Genomic DNA, 18,141 nt, shown 5'->3' with positions numbered 1-18,141 from the left:
CCCACTGTCTGCCTTAGCTCCAGCTGGTTTTGTAGGTCCAAGCAGGGTTCAGGGAGCGTTTCTCAGCACCCAGCCTGGCTGTTTAGTGCCAGTGCTGGGCATCCAAGGGAGAAAGGGCTGCACCCATGGGACACAGTCCCCCAGTCTCCAACCGCCTCTCCCAGGGTCCCCAAAGAATGGCACAGCAGGACACAGCCTCAGGAATATAAATCTCATTAAAATCTAGGATACTTTAGAACTCTACACCAGGAGAGACACTGGCACAGGCAGCGCTGCCCAGGGACGTGCGCGTTATTGCTAACAATTAGAGGTGAAGAGTAGCGGCGTGACATGTGGGGCAGGGCACGGGCACCATGCAGGAACCTGCACCCCTCGCTGCAGCATGGCCGGGGGCTCGGGATGGGGATGGGGGAGCTGGAACATCCTGCTGGGGCTCAGCACCCACCGCCTCCCGCCACTGTGCCAAGCCGCGCCATGTCCCTGTGCCAGCCTCGGGGCTGTGACATGGGGAGCACAGGGTGCTGGATGGGAGGGGAGCAGCAGGGTGGGAAGGGTCTCACCCCATCCACCCCAAATCAAGAGCTCCAAGCCCTTTGGCTGGAGCTGGAAGACAGATTTAAAACCGCCCGGCCTTTGCCAGTGCATCCTGCTCCTCTAATACTGGTTGGGGACCGAGTGTCCCCAGACGGCTTGGAGCGAGCGGGCTGGTGCAACCCTCCACGTCTCCGCTGGTACCTCTCGCTAGCAGCAGCTGAGGGGGCGGGGGGGGGGGGCAGTCCATTCTGCTCCCCCTTAGCACCATGGAAGGTCCCCCCTGCCCATGCCAGGGCTTCTGGGCAGAGCTGGACCCCGGTCGTGCCGTCACCCCCTGGCCAGGCTTAAGTGCTCCCCAGCCTCCTGCCCCACTGCGGGGCAGGCAGCAGCGCTGGGCTGTGCCCACGCTGCTTACGGCTGTGCCCAGCTTTGCGGGCAGTGCCTGGCCACCCAGGTGGGTACCCACAGCCCCCCAGTGGGGCCACAGGGTGGAGGGGTGCATGGGGAGGGGCATCGCAGCTCGACACCTGCATAACCCCAGGGTACCGTGCGTATGTGCATGCCCACGTACACCACATGCGTGCCTGTACCGTATCTGCAAGGGACACACATGCGTGCACACGTGTGCTCTTAAGTGCTTGTGTCTTGTGCCGTGAGATCCCGCTGCCTGTGCAGGCAGCGTGCTTGTCCCCATCTCCCTGTGCTGGCCCGGTGCCTGGCACCGTCCCTGGGCACTGCCACCCGTGGGACCCTAAAGGCTCTGAGCCACAGTGGGTGCCCACCCGGGCTGGGGGGGGCTGTGCAGTGCCAACCCCCGCCATGACAGCCTGTGCACACACAGCTCGGGGTGGCTGTGGGCAGTCCCAGCGTGCCCCAGCTCTGGCACCACCTCATGCCCTCGCCATGGGTGGGCCAGGAGGGAGCCCCATGGCAGGGCAGGCTGCCTGGCTGTGGGGGGGCTGGGAGCCGGGGTGCATCCTGCTCTCCCCATCCTGTGCATCCTCCTGGGGCAGGGCCTCTACAAAGTGCCTCTGGATCCCGGCCCTCCCAGGGCTGTGCCCCCTCCTCTCTTGTCCCAGCGTTGCGCACAAAGGTTACCGTAAACATGAGGGTTAACGAACGCCACGGGGGGGGGTGGGGGGGTGGGGGGGGGTTAACCAGCAAGAAAGTGGGGGGGGGTCTCGGGAATGGGTGCTGAGAGCCCCCCGCGGTCCGGTGCGGCCCGGAGCCAGGCTCCGCCAGCGGAAGGTGCAAAAGTGTCATCGCGTGGGAAGGGTTAGAGGGGGTGTGGGGACGGCGGGGTGTCACAGTCTGGAGTCCTGGCTGTGGGCTGAGCCATTGCTGCCCTGCATGGGGGAGGCAGCTGCCGCCTCGCTCCGGCCCTTCTCCGGCTGCAGGGGCTGCACCTCCAGGTGGGACTCGGTAGAGGGGCTGAACGCTGGGGCATAGCGCCCGCTGCGGTGCTCTGCCAGTGCCGGGCCCCAGTCCTTGCTTGCCTTGGTAGCATTTTTGAAGCGCTAGAGAGGGAGAGGATGGGGACAGGGTTAGCACCCCTGCCCCAGCCTCCCCCAGCATGCCAACGGCGCCCAGAGATGGGGTGCCCCATGGATGCTGTCTCCATGCAGCTGCTGCAGGGTACCAACAGCTCTGGTGGGGCAGGGGACAGCCTTGTGGGTAGCCCCAGATGGCACATGGACAAGGCAGGGTCTAACCCCTGGCCACCCACCTCTAGCAGCGTGTCCCCCTCGGAGCGGCACACTTTGTAGATGGCATAGATGGGGATGCAGATGACGGAGGAGAGCGCCATGAGGAAGCCGATGCTGATGGCCCAGGTTGGGTAGATGTAGTCATTGTAGGAGATGGGCTGGTACTGGATCACTGTGAAGACCAGGATGAACTGGGGAGGGACAGGCAGGATCAGCCGGTGGGGAGCAGCCAGCCTGCTTTGTGCCTCCCCAGCTGCCCCGCTCTGCCCCATCCCTGCTGCCCTGCTGCAGCCCAGCACCCCCTTCCTGAGAGTGGGCAAGCGAGGGGTCCAGGTGGGCTCCCAGCCCCTCCTTCTATGGCCCCGTGCCCCATGGTCATGATGCTCACAAAGATGATGGCGGGCGAGATGAAGCGCCAGCAGATCTGGAAGAAGAGCGGCGGGGGGAAGCCCAGCATCATCTCAATGTCCTTGAAATAGTTGCGGTGCCCTGCGGGGACAAGTGGTCATTAGCCCCAAGTGTGACAGGGCTGGGGCCACGGCGGGACCCCGAGCCCTCTCCCACCCCTGCCCAGCACCAGCTCCAGACTCCGGGTTGTGGGACCCACCAGGCCCCGTGGGTCACAGCTGCCCTGATTGGCCAAAGGCCTTGCACTCCTCAGCCAGTCAGCACACAGCCAAGCGCTGATTGGCCACAAGTTATCACACCCCTTTCCCCAGTGGCTGGCCGGGGCAGCCCTGTCAGCTGATTGGCTGTAGCCGGTCGCACGTACCGTAGACGTACATGATGGCCACGCACATGATGCAGGAGATGACGACCAGGGAGAAGCTGGCGGCGTAGTTGTCCATCAGCAGGAGCCAGTAGATGCCCGCCTGCGAGAGGGACCCGTTGGCAGAGCTGCCCCAGCAGTACCGCCGCCATCAGCAGGGCGATGGCACAGGCACACTGCCAGGGCCTGCACGGCAACACACAGCCTGGATACCACCACCGCAGTCGGCATGGCAACACTCAGTCTGGGTACCATCGCCAGTGTTGGCATGGCAACACCAGGCCCGGGGTGTCACCACCACCAGGGTGGTGATGGCAACAATGTGGACATGGCTGGTGGTGTCAGCGTGGCAAGGTTGCTATGGCAACGGCACCCTGTCACCACAGTCCCATGGTCACCTTACCTGCGTGGTGAGCGGGACACCCAGCAGGAAGCCCGCCACGGCCACCCCCAGAGTCACAAAGGTCTTCTTGCGGATGATCCACTCGTTGCCCACCTCGTCCACGATGGCCGTGACCAGTGTCTCCAGCAGGCAAAACTGTGCGTGGGGTGGACAGGGCAGCATGTCACCACCTTGGCCTCACCATCCCAACACCCTGGCCCCACCCTGCTGCCCCACTGTGACCTACCTGTGTACCCAGCCCCAGGAGGATAAGCATGAAGAAGAAGAGGATGGACCAGAGGGGCGAGATGGGGAGCAAGGTGAGGGCCTCGGGGTAGGCGACAAAGGCCAGGCCGGGGCCGTGGTCGGCCACATTGGAGACATCCACGCCCAGGTGGCTGGCCATGAAGCCCAGGATGGAGAAGATAACAAAGCCGGCATAGACGCTGGTGGCGCAGTTGGTGATACTGATGATGATGCTGTCCCTGTGGGGAGAGGGGTCAGGGCCAGCAGTGGGCCTGAGGGGCAGCAGTGGGGCTGGGGGGGGGCGGGCCGCAGTCAGGCACTCACCGGTAGCAGTTGTTATGGAACTTGTTGTAGGAGGCCATGGTGATGAGCCCACCCCAGGCACAGCCCAGCGAGTAGAAGATCTGTGAGGCCGCATCACCCCACACCTGCGGAGGTGGGGTGGTCAGTGCTGTGCCCCCCCAGCCGTGCTCCTCCCTGGCCACCCGCCAGCCCTCGTCCCCGCTCACCTTGGCATCAAGGATCTTGTCCCACTGGGGCGTCAGGTAGTACATGATGCCGGTGAGGGCCCCCTCCAGCGTGATGCCGCGCACAAAGAGGATGGTGAGCACCACGTAGGGGAAGGTGGCCGTGAAGTACACCACCTGCAGGGAGGCACCTCATGGGGCGGGGTCACAGACAAGGGGTGTGACCTGGGACAGGGGTGTGGTTATGGACAGGGGGAGGGACCATGGACCAGGGGAGGGGTTATGGTCCAGAGTGTGGAGCAATGGACCAGGAAGAGAGGGTATGGTCCAGGGGGAGGGGCTACAGTCAGGGAAGGCGGGGCCATGGCCACATGGGAGGAGCTGTGCCCAGAAAGGGCGTGGCCAGGTCACAAGGGGTGTGGCCTTTCCCCAAGTGGGAGAAGCATAGAGGGCTGGGACCATGAAAAGGGGAGGGGCTGTGTCCAGAAGGGGTGGGGACACATCTACAATAGGAGGTGTGTTCCTGATAGGGGAGGAGCTATGCCCAGGGAGGCATGTCCACAGCCAGCAAAGGGGTCCCAGAGGGGGGACACGCGGGTACCTTCCCCGAGGACTTGACGCCCTTGATGAGGCAGAGGAAGACGACGACCCAGGAGACGCCGAGGCACCCCAGGAGGGGCAACCGCACCTCGCCCAGGTTCCCAATGTCATCCGACAGGTCCAGCACGTACCTCCTGCACGGGGGCAGCCAGCGTCAGCGGGGCCCCGCCACCACCGCCTCCCCTGTTCCCCGTTCCCCATCCCTGGTACCTCCAGTACTCCTCGCTGGGACTGGTGCGCTTCTGGGTGTCATTGAGGAGGGTGAGGTTGAGGGCAGCACGGCTGGAGAGGTTCCTGTCCAGCACCCCCGTGCAGTCGGGCGTGTTCCAGGCGTTGCTGCAGTACGTCCAGGGCAGCACCCGCGTCATGGACACAAAGAAGTAGTAGAAGGCAATACAGATCACCACGTTGTAGTAGATCCCGATGTACGTGGACACCACCATCATCCCGTAGCCCACGCCTGGGAACAGCACCGGGGAGGGGTGAGCGGCATGGTGGGGCATGGCATGCAGCATGGGGATGGGGTTGTGGCGTGGAGGGGTGGGCAGCACACAGTGCTGCCAGCAGCCTTGGAGCCACACTGTGGATCGGGGCCTGGGTGTGGCACTGGGGTGTGGAGCACGGCACATGGGGTCCTCTACCTCCAAGCAAGTCCAGTGGTGCTGAAGGTCCTCTGGGACACGTGGCAACGCACAGGGGATGCATGGCTGGCAAGGCTGTAGGCAAACCCTTGGGGTCTGCAGGCCTAGAGAACCACTGGGTAGGGGTCTCTCCTGACTACGGTGACTTTAGGGCTGCAGCTACCTGGTGGCATGTGGCAGAGGCCACACAAGCATGGGGAAACACACCCCAGGCTGAGCACACCACGGTGCAGAGCACATAGGAGCACATGCACTCAGATGTGCCACGTGGGCACGTCACCCAGCAGGCAGCCTACAGGTGTGTGCCAGAGGAGCCGGCAGTATGGGAGCACGCTGGTGTGCCTGGAGGTGCACCCGGAGAGGGGTCCAGCCGTGGCAGGGCAAGCTCTGAGCACAGCCAGCACCCACGTACATGGGCACAGCACCCACTGCCTATGGTGCAGGGAGAGGACTGCAGGAGTGTGCCCGCAGCTGGAGGGGCCACAGGCACCTGCGGTGTGCTCAGACCTCAGTGGCCTCTTCATACTGGGGCCACGTGTGGCATGTGCAGGGATGTGTGTGTAATGCTGGCAGTGCAGGGCTGGGGTATGCACAGGAGATGCGCCGCGTGTGCAGGGACATGTGTAAATGTGTGCAGGGGATGCTGGGTGGGCTGGGTGTGCGACCTGGGGTGGGTCTGTGCACAGGGCACCCATGCAACTCAGGGAGTGATGTGTGTGCAAGGCATGTGTGTGCGGGGCTGTGCGAGCTGCAGGTGCCTGCACAGGGCTGTGTGATGTGCCCCAAGTGTGCGTGTAGGGGACACACGGGGTGTGTGGGGGCTGTACCAGGGGCTGTGCCGGCCGGCGTCCCATGCCGGCGTGTGCCGGTGGGGATGGGCAGCTCCTTACCTTTGAACATGGGGCTGACCCTCCAGACGCCGAGACAGCCCTGGCTGGCGAACTGCCCGAAGGAGAGCTCCATGAAGAAGAGGGGGATGCCGCAAAACACCAGCATGATGAAGTAGGGGAACATAAAGGCACCTGGCAGGCAGGAACCAGAGGGTGAGAGTGGGCAATCATCCCACGCACAGCTGTGCTCCCCGCGCCCTACACCACCCTGGCAAGCCTGGGGCTGGCAAGCACCACGCAGGGCCGGGGTGCACATCCCCACCCCTGTCCTGAGGTACCCCACTCCCCTGGCCCCCTGACACCCACCTCCCCCATTGCGGTAGCAAAGGTATGGGAAGCGCCAGACGTTGCCCAGCCCAACGGCATAGCCCACGCTGGTCAGCACGAACTCGATCTGGTTGCCCCAGTTGCCACGCTTGACGCTCTTGTCCTGCTTGCCCCGCTCCCCGGGCACGGCACCATTCTGTGGAGAGATGTCGTGGGGTGTGTCAACCAGGGACCCCCCCCAGCGGCCCCATCGGAGGGGTGATGGCTGCCGAGGAGGGCCGGGTGGTCCCCGGCATCCCTCCCCATCCCTCCCCCATGCCAGCCCCCCCACCCCGCCACACACAGGCAGTGCCAAGGAGGGGGGAGGGCAGCGGTGGCAGCCCCCCCCGATGAATAGCTCTGCCTGGAGCCCGGCTGCAGCGAAGGAAGAGCCTGCAACTCATACAAAGCAGGTCCAGGCGCCTGAACACAAAGGGGCCTCTGTTCCCGTGCCCCCCCCTCCTCGCGCCCAGCAAGAGAGGCCCTGCTGGGTGGCCACTGCCCATGGCTGGGGGGGGAATGGTGGGACCCCCGGGGTGAAGCAGAGCCCCCCCTCAATGCGAAGTGTGGTGCAGAGCAGGTGGGGGGCTGGATGATCGCCCCCCTCCCCAGAAAAGGCACCTTGTTGCAGCTGGGGTCCTGCCACTGGCTCAGTGCCCAGCGAGGGCACCGTGCTCGGGGCAGCACAGGGGGGTCCCACGCAGGTGGGTCGCCTCAGGGGGCAGCCCCAGGGCCCAGCCGTCCCTTGCTGCAGGGGACCTGGGGTGGGGCCAGACAGGGGCAAGAAAGGGTGCTTTGTGCAGGCTGCCACACAATGCGAGCTCACACCGGGGACAACAACAACACAACGGGGATAAGCGCCCATCACCCCCAGCGGAGATGGCACCCATCACCCCATGGCTCCATCCCAGCATGGCGCTGGGCTCCAGCTAATGTCCTGCCTGGATGCTGCTGAGCTCTGGCAGGTTGGGCTGAGGGCAGATGGAATTTTGGGGTGCTGCAGGTGGCCCTTTCCCACCTGAGGCCAGGTGATGCATGCATGGGATGAGGGTGCTGGTCAGTCCATGGCCCCACAGCACCCATGACGCCATGGGAGCAACACGAGGTGCTGGCAGCCCTAGCAGCACTCCAGAGCTCCACAGTGCCAGTCTCCTCCTCACGGACACCCCCCGTGCCCATGCCCACTTACACTGCTCCCCCCGCACCGCTGCAACCTCCCCCCTCTTTCCGTGTGCTCCCCACGATGGCTGACGCCGGCAGCGAGCGGGCCACAAATGGGAGCCGTCGCTTCGGATCTGCTCACGCCGGCGGGGTGCGGGCAGCAGGCGCGGTGCACCTAACCGTATCATTCGATTAGGGCCGGCACAGCCGGGACGTGATGCCCGGCGACTCCGGCACCGTGCTGCCAAACAAAGCCATCTGCTGCAAGCGGGGCCCGCACGCGCCGGGGGCTGCGGGGGGGCTGCCGGGGCGCAGGGCTGGGGGAGAGGGGCAATGGGGGGATCAGCGGGAGCTTTGGGCAGGGCTATAGGGGCAATACAAAGGCCGTGCCCAGCCAGGGAACTGGGGTGCCCATGCCAGCCCATGCGCAAAGTCTCCATCAGAAATGAGCTCACAGCAGCCCAAGGTGGTGCTCAGGGAGCTCATCTGAGGGAGGCTTTTATTGTGGGGTGCTAAGCAGGAGTGGGGCTAAGGGGTCTCCAGGGTGGGGGGGACAGGACACTGGCACTGTCCCCATGCTAGGGCACACTGCCCGCTCGAGCAGGCTGATCCGATTGGGAAGCCTCTGATTAAGCTGCTCGCACTAACTAGGCTTCTAATGAGCAGCATGTCTAGCAGGAGGGGGGGCAATGCTCCAGCCTCCCTGGCAAAGGTTCTGGTGGGGGGACCACACACTGCATGGCCCCAGCTCAGCCTGGAGCCCTGGTGCCCAAAGGGGACCTCATCCCTGTCCCAAAGCCAGAGGGCCACCCCTCTGCTCAGGTGACCCTGGCATGATGTCACCCCCATGCCCAATGGGGCACCTGGCACCAGTGCAATGAGAGCGCCAGGCCTCTGCTGTGCCTCTCCCCTTTCCTGCAGCACAGGGCTTTGGTGCGCTTGTCCCTAGTAAGGGGACAGCCACATGTGTGCCCAAGCGTGCACAAGCACACACACATGCACAAATGCTTGCGTGTTCAGCCATCAGCTTGCTACCACCCCCTCCTTCCCCAAATCTGGGAAGGTCACCCTGTCCTTTACACTCATTAACTGCTCTCCCAACCCCATGCAATAAAAAAGCAGTGGGCACAAAGAACCCCGGTGTCCAGGAAGATGAGACCCCCCTCTCCACTGTGGGGCTGGGACAGAGCTGGGCTGCAAAGGGGGAGCTGCCCCCCAACAAGGATGCAGCCTTTGGGGAGGGGCAGTCCTGCTCCCACACCCCAAATTTTCCATGCATGTGCTCTCATGCAGCTCCGAAAGATGCCGGCTTGGGTGAAAACTTTGGAGGGGGAGGAAAGGTGTCGCTGGCACCCTGAACGTCCCCAAAGGGGCATCCTTCCTCCCCCTTCCCCAGGGACACCCCCCCCCCACCCCAGCATGGCCAATGCTTCCCCAGTCCAGCAAAGCAGGCATCATCCATCACGCCGCCTGGCACCAGAGCCTTTCTCATGCTAAGCAGCACCGCCTTGCACAATGACAGCTTGGCTGGGGTGCCCGGATGCCCCCCACTTCCCAAAGGGGCCCTGATTTATGGCTGGGAAGCTTGTGGTGGTGGCAGGGTTGGTGCTGGGAGGGGATGTCCCATGGGAGGGATCTCCAGCATGGTCACGCCCTCTTTCCCCCCCAACTTAAACTGCCCCCACAGGGGTATTTAAGCCCGGCAGAAGCACTCCATGGGCATAAGTCTTATCCAGTGCCCCCCTGGAATGGTGGGGGACCCCCAATTCCTTCCCCAGCCTCCCAATGGGGTGCCAGAGCTGCTCCAGGGTACCAGTTAGCCCCTGACATCATCAGCCTGATGTCATTGCTCTTTGCCATGTCGATGGCGACAAAGTCATGGTTGGGCAGGGCAAGGCAGGGGCTGCCGGAAATAAATAGATGCTAATTACATTGTTTGCCAAATAGCAGCTCTTCCAGGGCAGGGAAGTGGGGTGCAGGAAGCTGGGCAGAGGAACCCCAGCCTGGGAAAGAGGTCCCCAGGGATGAAGGGACAGGGTGACTTGGAGAGGGATGTCCTGGCTGTGCACAGATCCTGGGTGCTGGGGAGGGGGGGGCAGGGGGTGCTCCTATAATCAGCCTCTGCATTCCTTGTCTCTGGCACATGGTGAGTAACAAACCCACAAGAGCCAGCCCTGCACCAGAGGCTGCCATGCCGTGCCCTGCCAGCCTGCCCGTCCTGGCTCTGCCAGCCCCACTGGCACATCCTAGCCACCCCTGCCCTCTCTCTGCAGTGCCCAGCACCATGTTTGCCCCTGTTCCGGCACAGCAGTGGCACAACCTGGGTGGTGGCAGCATCAGCTGTGGGTGCCAGGATGGGCACAGGCAAGGGGGCACTCACAGGGCCAGAGTAATGCAGTGCTGAGGGGGAATGTCCAAATCCCAGGACCCCCCCAGCAGTGCTGTACAGCCCTGACCACCCCGCAATGCCGGGAGGCTGCCCATCCCCACTGACAGCCCCGAGCTCACTCTGCCAGCCACTTGAAGCAGCACCAGCCCAGCGCTGGGGTGCCATGGGGGGCTGGGGCAAGACTTGACATTGCTCACTGATGCCCATGAAATGGGGTGGGGGAGAAGGGGGAGGATCTTTGCTAGAGCAAGACAAAGGGGTGCTGTGCACCTCTTCTGCAATCAGTAGGTTCCAGAGTTAACGAACACACAACTGTCAGGCAATCTCTTCTTCCTCCCAACACAGCTGAGGCCGTGAAGGGGCTTTGTGCCATGCTGGGCCCTCCCTCCTCCAGAGCACCCAATGTCCCTGGCTGTGGGGCTTGGGGATGCCCCTCCTGTGTCCCACGGCACAAAACTGCAGCTGTGACTAAGCCCTCCAGAGCCATCGCCCCAGAGCCAGCTCAAAGGGGCTTGGAGAGCCATGGTGGCAGGGGGACGGTGCTGGCATGGCCACCATCCAGCCTGACCCCCACTCTGACCCCTAGACCCTGCTCTCACCTCCCCACTGACCTGCTGAGGGGGGCCCAGCCGACCAGCTTGGTGAGTCCACAGCTTCATTGGCACCTCGGGCTCCTGCACAGCAGCCACCCGCCTGCCTCCCCCCCGTACACTGCCTCCAGCACTTGGCACTGCTCCCTGCTCGCCTCCCAGCCAGGCTCTGCCCCTTGCTGCCCGCTCTGCCACAGCACCGGCATCCCACCATGCCGCCCACCCCAGCACCATCCCTGGCTGCCCCACACTGCAGGGACCCCCCTGCCTCTGTTTCCCCCTCAGGAGCTGTGCCCCCATGAGCCAGGTGCCCGCCCTGGCAGGCATGGGCAGGGCAGGCTGCGCAGCGGGCTGAGCCCTGTCCCGCTTAATGAGGCCTCATTAGCGGGGTCCAGCTGCTCTCAGCCCTGCATGCTCCAGCAGGCACCGCTGCCCTCCCCGCGGGCACCGCTGCCTGTCTGGCCAGGGCCAGGACCTGTGCTTGGAGTGTGGCAGGGGGCCATGTCCCCTCGGAGACCCCTGTTCCCAAACCCCAACTCCCCCAGTCCCACAAATGCGTTCCTGCCCCTGTGCCCATCACCCATGCAGCCACCCAGCCCCACACGCCTGATCCCAACATGGGGCACTCGAGGGCTGCAGGGACCAGGCATGGCCCCGCTGGGGGATGGGGGCACAGGGACAAGCCTGTATGCTGGCACATCCCCAGCCTGGTGCCACACTACCTCACTCTGACATCATACCGCTGGCGACATCATGGAGTCTCTATGGAAACCCTCGCAAGGTCACTGCCCCGCGGGGGACCATCTGGCTGGCAGGAGGGCTGTGCCACGACCCCCTTGCTGGCCGGGCACCCCGCAGCCTCCCTGCTTGCTCCCTTGCCAGCGTGGTGTGGGACCCTGGTGGGGTGCTGTGTCCCATGGGAGGGTGGGTGGGGGCTGCCTCCCGGCCAGGCTCAGGGTGCCCCAGCTGCTCCCAGCCCTGTGCCCCGGCTGGAGAGCGCAGCCAAGGCGCCAGTGAGGCATGATGGCGCGCTGAGGGTGGGGGGACGGGACAGCGCTTTCGGGTGACCATCTGGGGTCCGGGCAGCGGCGGCTGCGCACATGAACAGCACACGTGTGCGGGGCAGGTGCTCAGTCCCCCACACACCAGCACCCAGTGCCTGTCCCTGTCCCCTTCTGCACCAGTCACCCGGTAGCTTGAGACATGCCCCATCCATGGGATGGCAGCACCCAACTGTGTCCCCCTGGAACTTGTGCAAGCCCAGAGCCACCCCACACTGTGTCAGCCTGTGACCCAAGCCCAGCCCCACCAGCTCAACCTCCAGTCCTGCCCCACATGCAGACAGGCACCTCCTGTGCCCTGACACCCCATGAGGTGCCCCCACGAGCATCCCTCCATGCCCCAGTTTGGCTGCATCACTTTGCCCGGGTCACCTGTATGCCGCTGCCAGATGTCTTGCCCCAGGCACGCTGCCCCCCGTGCCCCCTGCAGCAGCCTGAGCATGGCATAGCAGGACCCACCGCCCGGTCCCGGGGATGCCAGGCCCTGTACCAGCCCGTGGGAGCACAGGGCTGCTGCCCTGGTAGCCCGGCTGGCAGACAGAGAGGACTGCCAGCCCCACAGGGACACACTGCTGGAAACGAAGGGCCTGCAGTGGGACCCTCACCTCCCCTGGCACCTCAGTCCCCACCCTGGCTGGCTGGCAGTGCTGGGGTTGAACTAGAGAGGCAGGGGTGATGGGTGCAGCAGGGATGGCCGTGGGTCTTCCAGCCCCTGTCACCCTGTCCCAGAGCAGGGCTGCAGGGTGCCCAGGGCAAGGACGATGCCCAGGGACCTGCCCCGGTGCCACCATACCCTAACCAGGTGCTTCCCGCAGGGGCTGCCTTTCTCTGGCCCCATTCTCTCAGGGCGGACATGATTCTCTCAGGGCGTTCAGGCAGAAAAATCCCCCGCCAACCCCTCCCCATTGCTGCCCCTTGGTATTCCGGGAAGAGCTCCTGCAGCCAAGAGCCACTTCTGCAGCCCCCCTGGCCCCCCGAACCATGGCACTGCACTGCTGGGGGTGTCTGGGACAGGCCCCCCCACCCCTTGGCCCCCAGGGTGGGCTGGGGCAATAACAGGAGCCCACCTGAGCTGGGCACCCAGCGGCCAAAGGCTGCCCGGCCGTGCCAGAAAGGCAGGCCTGGGAGTCAGAAGTCGCTGGCACTGCTGGAGCCCGAACAAAGCGCTCTGAGGACAAAACAAAATGTTCTTAAAGGCTGGGGAGGGAGAGGCTGTCAGACCCTCCCTGCTCCCCTGTGGCCCCATGGGGACTCCCCCTGCCTGGCCACACAGGGACTGATCCAGGCCCTGGAGCTGCCCTGCACCCCGTTGGGCACCCCCTGCGAGGGCATCTGCAGCGTTTGGGAGTGGTAGTGGGGGCATTGCCTGCCCCCCTGCCCACTGCTTTGAAGTGAGCACGCAGAGCTTCTCAGGGGCATCCACAAAACGCAGAGCCTGCAAAAGTAGGACACAGCACCCTCATCACACCCAGACCAATGGGAGGGCACAGGCCCCAGCCTACAGGTGGGGAAACTGAGGCACACCTGCACATTGCCCAGCTGCTGCCTCCATGACCCCTGTCCCTCCCCAGGCAGGGCACAGCAGGCACCCCAAGCCCCACCACAAACCCACCCAGCCCCACAGGCTGCACACACATCCCTGGGCAGGGGTTGCACCTTGGGAGCCCGGCTGGGCTGGGGACGGTGGTGGCTGGAGCTGCACCTGCAGGCAGGGATGAGAGGACAGGCAGGGACTGTGCCTTACCAGGAGCCTGGCAGGGCCCTGGAGGCAGGCCAAGGAGATTAGCTCCCTTCCCCAGTGGCCCAGGCAGCTCAGAAGCTACCACCCATCCTGCCACAGCTCCTCCTGAGGCTGTCATGGTGCAGGCATGTTCCAGGAGTGGAGATGCTCTCACAGGGACTTGCCTTCCTCCCTGCAGCCCCCACACCAGTCCCCCAGCACCCCCCGTGCCTTGTGCAGGGCTGCCCTTGCATCCCGCAAACAGGGGAGCCCCGGGCAGGGGGCAGTGAGCCAGGGCGGCCGGCACAGCATGTGTCAGACCCTGTAGTCCCCTGACGGTCCCCACCTCTCCACATGCCTGGCCCTGGGGTGGGCTGGTCAGGTACTTCTGAGAAGTGGGTTAAAGATTGACCAGGAGCGGGTGGGTGCTCCTGCTGTGGGTGCCAGGCTCAGTCCTCACCCCAGTGAGATGCCAGCTGCTCCGGCCAGGGCAAGAACACAGCAACAGCACTGAACCATGGCAAGCACCCCACACACGCAGGAGCATGTCCCCGTGACAAACCCCTGATCGAGCCCAGATATAGCCTCAGCACCTCCCTGTTCCCAGCCAAGGGCTACTCCTGGAGAAATCTGCCTTCCTCTCCCGCTGGCCGCCCTAACCCCTCCACACTGCCTGTGGCAGGCAGGACGGGCGCTGGGCTCCCCGCTGCAGGCACAGCCAGCGGGGCCACGCTGGGACACGCAAGTGGAGGAGCTGAGCACACGCGAGCGCGCTGGAAGCGCCTCCTGGAGCACGCCGCTCCCCTGGCTCCCGGCCCTCTGGCTGGAGCGTGCAGCTATTTCGGGAAGCCCCCCAGGAAGGGGAGGGCCCAGCGACCGTGTTAGCCCCGGTGTTCAGCTCCCATCCATTGGGAAAAAGGGAAGAGCCAAGCCCAGCCCGGGCTCACCTGCCCAGCCCAGCGTAGCAGCCTGGCACGGGAAGCCGAGCCCGGGGCTCCCAAACCGCTCGCTGCACGACAGAGCTGCCACAAGCACAGGGCCATCACAGCCCTCCAACGAGGACGTGCTGGGCGCATCCCACATCCACCCACGGCACTGAAGCTGTCTACGGAGCATCCTGCGACACACCGCTTGCAAGGATGGAGGGTTGGACACTGCACCGGTGCCTGGGAAACCCTGGCTCTGCCTGCACACCATCCTACCAGGCCAGTCTGGGAGAGCCCGCAGGGTGGAAGCAAGAGGGGAAGCAGCCCCACACTGTGCCCCTCTTGGGGTACCCGGCACAGAGGAGCACCCGCATCCTTTGCCAAAAGCAGGCAGAGGAACTGCCTGGCCGGGGCTTTCCTACCTTCACCACCCACCCCAAGAGCTGGGGCAGGTGATAAGGCCGGGCAGAGCGCCTGAGACGGGCGATAGCATCTCCAGGCATGGCGAGACACGGCACCCGGGAAGCCTCACAGGCAGTAGGCTCAGGGCGAGCAGCAGCCTGCATCTGCCCCACGGTCATCGTGCTGGGAGAGCACCAGGGTGGCACAACCCCAGCTGGGGGTCCTGGGGATAGGGTGGGGGTGCACCAAGCCTTACAGGAGCCCCAGCATCCTGCTCCTGTGCTGGGTGCTCTGGGTCCCTGAGGCAGTAGCCCATGCCAGCCCGCTCCCCGCATCCCAGCACTTACCAGCAGCCCCTCGCTGCACTTATCAGCCATCCCTGGAGGCTGGACCCTGGATCACGGTGCCGGCTGCCCACCGCGGGGTCCCTCGCCTGCCCGCTCTCCGTCGCACTGGCTGCGGCACCAGCACTGGGTGCGCTTCAGTCCACCGTCACAGCAAGCTGGGCAGAGGGGAGAGACACCAAGAGAGACGTGAGTGGTGGGGTGGGCATGTCCCCCCGCCCAGCCTCCCCCTCCCTCTGGGAACTGGGGGGCCGTGCCAGGCGGGTTGCTCTCCTGTGCCTGCCTGCAGGGCACACGGGAGCAGGGCTAACAGAGAACGCAGGGCCCAGGGCCGGGTGGGCTGGTGGTGGGGTCTCTTCCTGCTGGCTCCCACCCCCTCCAGTGTCTCCAAACCCCCTGGCACCCAAATGAGCAATGGTGGCCAGGTGTTTCCCAAGAAGCAGTTAAAGATTTACCCAGTGTGGACAGACGACCTTGCGGGCAGCTGGCTGCTGGCCTCCCGGCGGGTGGGCGTCGGGGGCCGCGGGCAGGAGCAGGGGCCCCCTGAGCTCTCCCCCAGCGAAAGCTGGAGCCGAAGTGGCTGCGGCACACAGCAGCGCCGGGACTGGGCGCTGAGCGGGGCCAGCACAGGGCTCAGCTGCTGCGCAGGACACAGATGGGAAACGATTGCCTTCTGCCCCGGTGCATCGCGTGCACGTGCAGCGCAGGGGGGCCGAGCTGCTGGGCTCTGCCAGGCGCCAGGTGCCACCGGACAGGGCACAGGCGCAGGCAGCTGCCTTCCCTGCCCTTACCCCTGCCCCATCCTGGGGCTGCTGGGGCCCCCAGGGGAGCACCGGGGCCTGACCTCAGTGGGAGGGACAGACGCTCTTGCAAAACACCAGTTTGATTGTCTGTGCAACAGCACTGGTGTTTGCAGATCCCAACCAGCACCTGGTGCCCTTGCTGGCTGGGGAAGGACCCCTGACCCCCACTCAAAGGTCTCCAACCACCAGCAGCAGCCAAGCAGCCCAGGGCCTGTCCCCCGGCTGCCATGGGTCTGGAGAGATCAGCAGAGGGGCACGAGGCCCTTAAGCTGTGGGGAGGGAGCATGGGTGGTGGAGATAAAGAGCTGGAGGCCAGATGACTCAGGGCAAGCCCCCAACCCTGGCCACAGCCCCTCCAGCACAGGCAGGCTGCTGCCAGCAGATACCACATCCCACCACCAAAGCCCTCCCCAGAAGGGGCTGTTACCAAGGGGAGCCAAGATGTCATCACTGCCACAAGCCTGGCTTCTCGCATGGCACGGGGACCTCTCAGAAGTGGGAGGTGCAGGGCCGGTGGCCAGCTCTCCTCCCCACCGCACACCTATCCCCAGCCCAGCAAAAGCTGCCCACCTTGCGGCCCTGAATTCAGCCTGGGGACTCATTCTGTGTCCTGGGAGGGGAGAGCACCCAAGGGGAGAGCCTGCCACTCCCCCCGGGGTCTGCCAGGCGCTGATAAGGCTGCGTGCGTGCTCCTGGCTTCGGCTCCCAGCCTGGTAAGGAGGCGAGCACCCAGCCTGGCCCTGGGTGGCAAGGGGATGGATGCAGGGATGCCCGAGGCTGCGGCACCCCCTGGGAGAGCCCTGCAGGGATGGGGATGCAACGCGATGGTGCTACGGGGCGGCTCTCCCAGAGCTGGGGATGCCATGAGAGCTCGGAGGACAGGGCGGCTCGTACTCAGGGACAGAATGGGTGGCACCGTGGAAGCGGGGACACCTCGGCACCCACGGGGGCTCCCGGCTGGGGTGTCACACATCGGCGGGGGAGGCAGCCCACGGCACCCAGGGGAAGGGATGCCACGGGTGCCCGGCCGCAGGATGGAGCCCCCCCACGTCCCCTCCCGCCCGGCGGGCGGCCCGGGGCGCCGGTGCAGCCGCTGCCACCTGCGAGGCCATTTCCTCTGCCGGGCCCGCCGCAGCTGGGGGTCCCCGGTACCCACGGGAGGCGGGCAACGAGCCGGCCCGTCGCCGCCCTGCCACCCACCCCCACCTCGGAGGCGGCTCCGGCGGCAGCCCCGCGGGCAGCGCCTGCCGCCCGCAACCCCCCCGCCGCCGCCGCCCGGTGCAGCACGGCGGCGGGGGGGGCCCGGTTACATCAGCCGCCACGTGGTGGCTGCTCCGCCGCCCCGCCCCAGCACATGCCCGTGGAAAATTACCGTCAGCCCCCCCGCTCCGCCGCCGGGCCGGGCCGACCCGGTCCCCGCCACCCCCCCCGGGTGCAACGGCGGGCGGCCCCGCTCTGCCCGCCGCGCTCCCGCGCTCCCCCGGTACCGCGCCGCCGCGCCAGGAGAGCAACAGATGCGGGACCGCCCCGCATCCCGCTCCCGCCGCCGTCCTGGCGGGTGGCCGCTCCCGGTACCGTTCCCGGTGCCTCTCCCGATGTCCCCGGCCCCGCCACCCCGGAGCTCCTCGCCGCCCCCGTCCCGTCCTGCCGTTTGCCCCCCCGCCCCCGGCAGCCCCCTCCCCCCGCCCCGGTGCTCCCGCAGCTGCCGGCCGGGCCGGGCACTCGGTACCGGCGGAGGTGCGCACCCCTTACCGTGCCCATGCCGCCGCCCGGCCCCTCCCGCCAAGCCACGGGGGCGGCACCGCGCCGCGCCCGGCCCGCTATCGGTGCCGGTGCCGTGCCAGGCCCGGAGCCGCCACCGCCGGTGCTGCCGAGTTAATGAAAGTTTGGAGGTCGGTGGGGGCTGGCACCGCCTCTCGCCCCCGCCGCCGCGCTCCGCCCTCCGTGCCGCCGCGCTCCCCAGCGCCCCGCACCGGCATCCGCACCGGCACCGGGGACGCGGGCACCGCCGGGCACTGCGGGCACTCGCGGGGCGGGAGAGAGCGCACGGCACACGTGGGCACACGTACGGTACACACCGTACACACCGTACACACGCATGGGTACACACGGGCACATATGGGTACACAGGGGAACATGGCACACACGGGCACACGGACACATGTGGGGACACACGGACACACGGGCACACTACGCACTTGGCA

General features: G+C 65.8%; 1 protein-coding gene across 2 annotated transcripts; it reads right to left on the bottom strand.

The window, feature by feature from the left end:
- Positions 1-197: 197 nt before the first annotated feature.
- Positions 198-17,844, bottom strand: SLC6A9 (solute carrier family 6 member 9). Of its 2 annotated transcripts, none has more exons than XM_074876216.1 (14): positions 17,690-17,844; positions 15,138-15,292; positions 6,542-6,698; positions 6,236-6,367; positions 4,915-5,164; positions 4,706-4,838; positions 4,147-4,281; positions 3,962-4,065; positions 3,639-3,876; positions 3,413-3,547; positions 3,013-3,112; positions 2,629-2,729; positions 2,261-2,431; positions 198-2,051 (listed from the first exon to the last, which is right to left on the bottom strand). In XM_074876216.1, exons 2-14 carry the CDS (start codon positions 15,165-15,167, stop codon positions 1,839-1,841), a joined length of 1,899 nt encoding a protein of 632 aa, XP_074732317.1. In that variant the 5' UTR covers positions 15,168-15,292; positions 17,690-17,844; the 3' UTR covers positions 198-1,838. The 2 variants fall into 2 exon arrangements, with proteins under 2 accessions (XP_074732317.1, XP_074732318.1); XM_074876217.1 differs by lacking the exon at positions 17,690-17,844 and adding an exon at positions 15,590-15,845.
- Positions 17,845-18,141: the final 297 nt, after the last annotated feature.

Source organism: Strix uralensis, chromosome 8 (assembly GCF_047716275.1).
Source record: "Strix uralensis isolate ZFMK-TIS-50842 chromosome 8, bStrUra1, whole genome shotgun sequence".
In the NCBI taxonomy this organism is placed as follows: Eukaryota; Metazoa; Chordata; class Aves; order Strigiformes; family Strigidae; genus Strix; species Strix uralensis.
This window is presented reverse-complemented; position numbering and strand designations above follow the sequence as displayed.

Coding starts and splice junctions, on each gene's coding strand:
- SLC6A9 (XM_074876216.1), bottom strand. CDS start 15,167: ATGGCTGATAAGTGCAGCGAGGGGCTGCTG. Junction 4,839..4,914: donor CCCAGCGAGGAGTACTGGAG/GTACCAGGGATG, acceptor GCCCCCGTGCAG/GAGGTACGTGCTGGACCTGT. Junction 4,066..4,146: donor ACAAGATCCTTGATGCCAAG/GTGAGCGGGGAC, acceptor CCACCTCCGCAG/GTGTGGGGTGATGCGGCCTC.